We start from the raw sequence: 8321 nt of genomic DNA, 5'->3' as shown, positions 1-8321 counted from the left end.
GCAGTGGCCAAAAATACCAGGTGCCATCAGGAGGTCTAGCAGTGGGGCCAGGACCCTAGAACCCCTCCCACTGTTGGACCCCCCCCCCCAAGCACCAAGAAGACATCCACCCTCCAAAGCAGCCATTTTCTCCAGGGGAACTGATCTTTGTGAGCTGGGGACCATTGGTGATTCTGGGAGACCTCCAGGTCCCAATAGGAGCTTATGGGAAAGTATATGGCACTGTGTATAATAGATGTATGAGGTTAGATTTATTCTGTGCTTTTTATTTTTCTTTCCTTAATTTTTCTAGAAGAAGAAGAGATTGGATTTATACCCCGCCCTTCACTCGGAGTCTCAAGAGTGGCTTACAAACTCCTTTCTCTTCCCCTCCCCACAACAGACACCCTGGGAGGTAGGTGGTAGGTGGGGCTGAGAGAGCTCTGAGAGAACTGCTCTTGAGAGAACAGCTCTGACAGAACTATGGCTTGCCCAAGGTCATCCGGCAGCTGCAAATGGAGGAGTGGGGAATCAAACCCGGTTCTCCCAGATTAGAGTCCGCGCACTTAACCACTACACCAAACTGGCTATATTATACCATATCTCTATTATATAAACTGGCTCTCTGTACTATTATATAAATATTGGTGTCAAGTCTTACCAAACATAGGTTCACCAAAATAATACATCAAAATGCAGGTTTACACTATGTTCAAACATTCAAACAGCACCTTGTCAGTTTCACAACCACCGGCCCCACGGACTCTAGTAATTTACCTGTATCGAATGCAATCGTTTTCCAGGACAGTGATATACATACAAGACACAAGGCGCAATAAATTCTCTTTGTGAGCATAAAGCTCTTAAAACAGCAGCATTCTTCTTAGCAGCTGCCTGATAGAACTTGAGAGAGATGTTCTCCTAGATAAGTGATTATGTTTGCCGCAAGGGTTCTGATGGGACCCGAGAAAAACGCTACTGTAACGATTCCATGTTTTACTGTGTGTGTGTGTGTTTAAAAGTTGGTTGGAATGGCTGTGTGGGACAATCTAGAATGCTGAAACAGGCAAGTTGTGTGATTGGTGAGTGACAGAGAGGGGGAGGGGTTTTGGAATGGATGCTGTGTGGATGATTTGAATGTCTTTCAGGTGTGACTGTTAGGTATGACAGTTGATGAAGACAGTTGGGGAGTCTGTAAAAGTATGGTATGAGAGAGAGTTAAGTTAAGTGCTGTCTCTGAGTGAAGGAGACTCAATCCCTGTGTGGGAAAGATTTGGTTCTATGTAGTAAAGGAGTTAAACAGTCTGTTCATTTTAAAGTCTGATGAGAGAGAAGACTTTTGTGTGTTATGGAAAGTTAAAGCATAAAGAAACAGTAACCATATATGGCATAAGGAAATATTAGTTACAGAGTGACATGCTCAGATCCCTGTCAGCCAAAGAGCAGACCTTATGTGAGACATAAAGCAAGAGTTAAGAATATTCACAGTACCAGTTACCTCGTACTACTATATTATTTACAAGTTATTTGAATAAATATACTTTATTTCAAGATACAAGTTCTGAAAGAAATCCTTTCTCAGGACCACATAGTTCCTCGAGACGCCTAGACCCCGGGCTACAATACCAACCCAGAAGAAGAAATATATTAGTATAAAGGTGTGGAAAGCCTTAAATTTTCCTGGTGGCGGCGAGAGTACCCTGAGAGCAATACATAAAGAACTTTTAAAGTAAAACTAGACCTCCCCAAATAAGAGGGCGTCACAGCTACCCTGAACAAAAGGTTTTTAAGTCACTCACCAGGCTCCCTCCCATATCCGTTTCAATCCAGCCTGGGTGCAGAGAGATACACAGGATTCCATCCGGCTCCAAATCGACAGCGAGGCACCTCGTGATCATATTCAGTGCCGTCTGGAGGCGGGGAGAGAACAAGGAAGAAAAGGAGAAAGAGGATCTTACTGCACAATCTTGTGCTAGTTTACTCAAGAGGAGGGCCCACTGTGTAATGGTAAGACTTAAAGGTAAAGGTTCCCTTGCTCGAAAGCCAGTCGAGTCCGACTCTAGGGTTGCGGTGCTCATCTCCGTTTCAAAGCCGAAGAGCCAGCACTGTCCGAAGACGTTTCCGTGGTCATGTGGCCGGCATGACTAAACACCAAGGCGTATGGAACGCTGTTACCTTCCCACCAAAGTGGTACCTGTTTATCTACTTGCAATTTCTTGCTTTCGAACTGCTAGGTTGGCAGGAGCTGGAACTAGAGACGGGAGCTCACTCCATCATGCGGCACCCAGGTCTCGAACTGCTGAACTACTGACCTTCCACAGCCTGCAGTTCTGCGTCTTAACCACTTGAGCCACCGCAGCTCCATTTAAAGCTCCCTTGGTGGCGAGGTACAAATCCAATCTCCTCTTCTTCTTCCTGCCCTCCCTCTCACGATCTCGTGGAAAGGGTTGTGGCCCATCCACTCAGCATGCCTAGGCAATTCTCTAGGGTGGCAGAGAGACAGAGGGCCACCAACCAGCCAGAAATCTTTGGCCCAGATCCCTCTGTCCACAACAGATGAAGCGGCCTTCTACGGAATCAGACCCGGAGTCCATCAGAGTCAGTCTTGTCTATTCGGACTGGCAGCGGCTCTCCAGGGTCTCAGACAGACGTCTTTCCCATCCCCTCATACCTGACTGTTTTTTTTATCAGAGATGCTGGGGATTGAACTTTGACCCTTCTGCATGCCAAGCAGAGAGTCTACCCCTGAGCCGCCGCAGCGGCTGCTGTGATCTCCCAGGTCAAAGTCCAAAATTATCCCCTGTCATCCTATCCTGGCTCTCAAAAAAGTTTCAGGTCTACAGCTTGGAAGTCTGCTCCGGCTTTCTGCTCTCCCGCGGAACGCTCCGGAAGGGACCATTCCACCCACCCACCGCAGGAGTTCACGAGGACGCCACCCACCTTCGCTATCCTGTAAGGGTACACCATCCGGAAGTCATCGGCCTGGACGAGCTCCATGGAAGCCGATATCGAGGACATGTTCACGACGGCCGCGCGGTGACACCCCATCCCAGTGCTCTGCTGGGCGGCTTTCCTCAGCAGGGGGAGAAAAGCCTACGAGGAAAATTCAAGGGGGGGAGAAAGGAGGAGGAGGAGAAGAGATTGGGTTTATACCCCGCCCTTCACTACCCACGGGAGTCTCAGAGCGGCTGACAAACTCCTTTCCCTTCCCCTCCCCACAACAGACACCCTGTGAGGCAGGTGGGGCTGAGAGCTCTCTCTTAAGAACTGCTCTTTCAAGGACAGCTCTTGTCAGGACTACGGCTTGCCCAAGGTCATCCAGCCAGGTGCACGTGGAGGAGTGGGGAATCAAACCCGGTTCTCCCAGATTAGAGTCCACACACTTAACCGGAAGAGGAAGAGGAGGAAGAAGAGGAAGAAGAAGAGGAAGAGGAAGAGGAAGAAGAAGAAGAGGAAGAGATTGGATTTATACCCCACCCTTCACTACCCGAAGGAGTCTCAGAGCGGCTGACAAACTCCTTTCCCTTCCCCTCCCCACAACAGACACCCAGTGAGGCAGGTGGGGCTGAGAGCTCTCTCTTAAGAACTGCTCTTTCAAGGACAACTCTGGTCAGGACTACGGCTTGCCCAAGGTCATCCAGCCAGGTGCACGTGGAGGAGTGGGGAATCAAACCCGGTTCTCCCAGATTAGAGTCCACACACTTAACCGGAAGAGGAAGAAGAAGAAGAGGAAGAAGAAGAGGAAGAAGAAGAGGAAGAGATTGGATTTATACCCCGCCCTTCACTACCCGAAGGAGTCTCAGAGCGGCTGATAAACTCCTTTTCCCGTCCTCACAACAGACACCCTGTGAGGTGGGTGGGGCTCAGAGAGCTCTGACAGAAACAGCTCTTTTTCAAGGATAGCTCTTGTTAGAATTACGGCTTGCCCAAGGTCATCCAGCCAGGTGCATGTGGAGGAGTGGGGAATCAAACCCGGTTCTCCCAGATTAGAGTCCGCGCACTTAATCCCTACAAGAAGAAGAAGAGGAGATTGTTGCTTTCCCCCCCCAACAACAGCTGTGCCAGAACTATGGCTTGCCCAAGGTCATCCAGCGGCTGCGGCTGGAGGAGTGGGGAATCAAACCCGGTTCTCCCAGATAAGAGTTCACGCACTTAACCCCTGCACCAGACTTCAAGATGCTGCTTTTTAGGACCAACCGTGCTGCTTTTTGAATTCTAATATAATTGCTGCTGCTGGTGATTAGCTAATCGTCTAGGTCAGGGGTCCCCAACGAGATGCCCGTGGGCAGCGTAGTACCCGCTGACACATTTCCTGACACCCGCCAAGTGCTTTTAGAAAGTGGGCAGGGCTAGGGGAGGTTCTATCCCAGCAGGGCTTCTGACTGGTTGTGCAGATTGAAAGCCATCCTGTTAAACAGAGCTTCTACCTGAAATTTTGGAGAAGAGGAGATTGGATTTATACCCCGCCCTTCACTCGGAGTCTCAGAGCAATTTACAATCTCCTTTCCTTTCCCTGTCCCACAACAGACACCATGTATGTGGGGCTGAGAGAGCTCTTTCGAGGACTGCTCCTGAGAGAACAGCTCTGAGAGACCTTGTGACTGACCCAAGGTCATGCCAGCAGCTGCATGTGGAGGAGTGGGGAATCAAACCCAATTCTCCCAGATTACAGTCTGTGCTCTTAACCACTACACCAAACTGGTGTATATAGTCTTGAGAGAAGAAGAAGAGAAGAGATTGGATTTATACCCCACCGTTCACTTGGCGTCTCAGAGCGGCTTACAAACTCCTTTCCCTTCCCCTCCCCATAACAGGTATCCTGGGGCTGAGAGAACTCTGACACAAACTGCTCTTTTTCAAGGACAGCTGTGCCAGAACTTGTGACTGACCCAAGGTCACATCAGCAGGTGCAAGTGGAGGAGTGGGGAATCAAACCCGGTTCTCCCAGATTAGAGTCCGCACACTTAACCACTACCCCAAACTGGTATATAACCTCGATCTCTGGCATTTTGTGGTTGGCCCCACTGCCCACAGCAGCCGTTTTGTAATAGTGCCGACCATGCTGAGTCAGGATTCCAAAGGTGCCCAGAGGCTCAAGAAATATTAGGGACCTCTGGTCTAGGTCAGTATCTCATGTATCACGTATCATTCGGTTTCGCTGGATTTCCTGCCGTTTCAGAAAACACGCTGGAATTTTTAAGAGTTGAAACCACGTGAATAAGTTAAACAGACAAACTAAAACAAGCAAGTAATGCACAGGGGGTGTCTTGTGTGGACCACCGAAGAGTGCTATTTAAATGCTCAGAATTTCCCTTGCTTGGTCACCTGGAGGAGGAAAGCAACTCGCCCCAGACGAGCGACTATTCCCTTGCCTGCTTGGCTTTCTTACTTTGGTGACCATCAGCTGGGCAACGGTGTTCGTCTCGTAGATGCGAAGCATGGTTTCCGCCGTGACTTCTTCCAGGGTGGCCACCACGTTGATACCAGCGTTGTTGACCAGGCAATTCAACCCTTTATCCCCGACGATATCCTCCACTTCTTTGACCACTTTCTTGATGCTGCTTTCGGAAACCACATCTGGAGTCAAGGAAAGAAAGCGGTTGCGGTCACGAAAGAAAGGTTCTGGGGCTCAGAGTTCAAACGGTGGGCACCCCACGCTCTTGTCCCACTCCGGCTGGGATGAGAAGAAAGATAAGGGGGAGTTTCAGTGTAGAAGTCAGCACAGCATAGAACACATCGAGGTCAAAGGTGTTTTCTATGTTATATCCACTCCTGCTGAGTGCAGTTAACCTGCACAGGAAAAAATTCTCAGCGGGCTGCGTATGAACGTACCTGACTACTACAGCCATGTGTGGAGGCCCTGAGGAATTTCACATTACCCTTTTTAACCCATTTTGAAGCCGTTTTTGATCCGTCATGGAGTAAACCGGTATAGGGCTGCCATTTCACACATGGCTTTTCCCTTCCGGTAAAGAGCTGGATCTGAAGCGGTTTGCCATTTCAGACTGCACCGCTTTTTCCTTTTTTTGAACGTTCGCTTTAGAGCGCTATAGCACTATAGTGCTATAACACAACACTCCAGACATTCCAATGGGGTTGATATAATGCTGTTGTGTGATACTGTTATAGCGCTATAATGCTATAAAGCGAACATTCCCCCCATTTTGAAGCCGTTTTTGATCCGTCGTGGAGTAAACCGGTATAGGGCTGCCATTTCACACATGGCTTTTCCCTTCCGGTAAAGAGCTGGATCTGAAGCAGTTTGCCATTTCAGACTGCACCGCTTTTTCCTTTTTTTGAACGTTCGCTTTAGAGCGCTATAGCACTATAGTGCTATAACACAACACTCCAGACATTCCAATGGGGTTGATATAATGCTGTTGTGTGATACTGTTATAGCGCTATAATGCTATAAAGCGAACATTCCCCCCCCCAAAAAAAAAGCTGGAGATCGCCCGCGCAGGCGAAAACGGCGGGGGAAAGCGCATCGGAACTGGGAGAGGAAACTGAAGACTACTTGGAAGCGGGTGACAGGTAAAACGCTTCAGCGTTTGTGTGTGAAATCACAAATATATTCCGGTAGGGAACCGGTTATAAACGGTTCTGTCTGAAATGACAGACCAGAAACCATTCGGGAACCGTTCCTCTTCTGGATTATATCCTCTGTCTGAAATTCCTCCCTGTTTCAGGTACCTCTGCCTTCTAAGATTAGGTGAGGGGTAACCAAGGAGAGGATCTTCTTGGTAGTGGCGCCAGAGCTCTAGAACTCTCTCCCCAGTGAGACTCATCCATCCCCTTCTGTTGCCATCTTTCACCAGCGGGTGAGAGCCAACATGGTGTAGTGATTAAGAGCAGTGGACTCTAATCTGGAGAACCGGGTCAGATTCCGCACTCCTCCATAAGAAGCCAGCTGGGTGACCTTGGGTCAGTCACAGCTCTCTCAGCCAAAAAAAAACAAAGGTCAAGCTCGCCACCCAGTGGTGCATAACGCTAAAAGAGTTAGAACTTAAGGCTGCCAGGCAATCTTAGGATCCCCGGGCTATTCTACACACAAAGCCATACGACAATTATTAATTATTATTACTAGCCGGTGAAAACTTTCTTGTTTCATCCTGAACATTCGCAGCGATCCCGTGTTTTAATTCTCGGTCTTATCTTTTTTGTATGCATATTTCAGCTCTAGTTCCAATTGTTTTAATGACGTGTTTTTTGCTGGTTTTAAAGACACAATTTTGTTATGTTCTCAGTTTGTTAGCTGCCTTGGTGGCGCTGCTGAGGGCAGAAAAGGCAGGATATATATTTTCTTAAATGAAAGTAAAATCTGTCTGGCTTCGGTAGCAGGGTGGCTCTAGCCACTCCACCCAGATTCTCAACACTTTTCCTTGCCCTTTCCACTCCACCCTGTTCCCTCAAGGCCACACAGATCATAAGAACATAAGAGATGCCAGTGCTGGATCAGGCCAAAGGCCCATCCAGTCCAACACTCTGTATCACACAGTGGCCAGAAATACCAGGTCGGAGAAGAAAAAAGGGAAAAAAACTGAACCTAAACCTAGAATTCAGAACTTAAAAACGTTAGTCAGGAATAGAAAAGGGCCAACTCTAAAAATCTAATCATAAAATATACAAAATTATATACCGTATGTGTGTTTACTCAATATAAATTAAAATAACAAACAAGGGCCCATTCATACCTCATATAAAACTATAAAAACATACAAGGGCTAATAAAATAGACCTAATCAGATAGACCTAATGCGTTTCGGCCTTTACAGGCCTTCTTCAGAGGTCTAATGCATACAGAACATATAGGCTGATGTGTAAAAATACATACAATTCTACATATACAAAATATGGACTAAAGACCAGAGATCAATTGTTCCAAAGTTTAACCACTGGGCAAGGAAAAGAAATACAGAAATACAAATGAAGCCTCCAGTGAAATCACATGTCCAGTGGTACTTATCTCTAGTCAACTGTTTTTACAGGCCTTCTTCAGAGGTCTAATGCATACAGAACATATAGGCTGATGTGTAAAAATACATACAATTCTACATATACAAAATATGGAATAAAGACCAGAGATCAATTGTTCCAAAGTTTAACCACTGGGCAAGGCAAAGAAATACAGAAATACAAATGAAGCCTCCAGTGAAATCACATGTCCAGTGGTACTTATCTCTAGTCAACTGTTTATTCATCTAAGGTTGTACAGCCAAATGTTCCAAATGTTCCTTAGGTTACCTAAGGAACATTTGGAACATTTGGCTGTACAACCTTACATGAATATACAGTTGACTAGAGATAAGTACCACTGGACATGTGATTTCACTGGAGGCTTC

General features: G+C 47.2%; 1 protein-coding gene across 1 annotated transcript in view; it reads right to left on the bottom strand.

Annotated features, from left to right (window-relative positions):
* Window positions 1-8321, bottom strand: part of LOC107106098 (C-factor-like) — a 14944-nt gene that overhangs the window by 1117 nt on the left and 5506 nt on the right. Inside the window, exons 2-4 of the mRNA XM_015406186.1 lie at window positions 5369-5601; window positions 2920-3072; window positions 1779-1889 (exon numbers count right to left, since the gene is read on the bottom strand). Coding sequence (XP_015261672.1) covers window positions 1779-1889; window positions 2920-3072; window positions 5369-5601 — 497 coding nt within the window. The remainder of the gene's footprint in view (window positions 1-1778; window positions 1890-2919; window positions 3073-5368; window positions 5602-8321) is intronic.

Source organism: Gekko japonicus, unplaced genomic scaffold (assembly GCF_001447785.1).
Source record: "Gekko japonicus isolate JY-2015 unplaced genomic scaffold, Gekko_japonicus_V1.1 scaffold1133, whole genome shotgun sequence".
NCBI lineage: Eukaryota > Metazoa > Chordata > Lepidosauria > Squamata > Gekkonidae > Gekko > Gekko japonicus.
The sequence above is the reverse complement of the archived record's forward strand: the minus strand, read 5'-3'. Positions and strand labels throughout refer to the sequence as shown.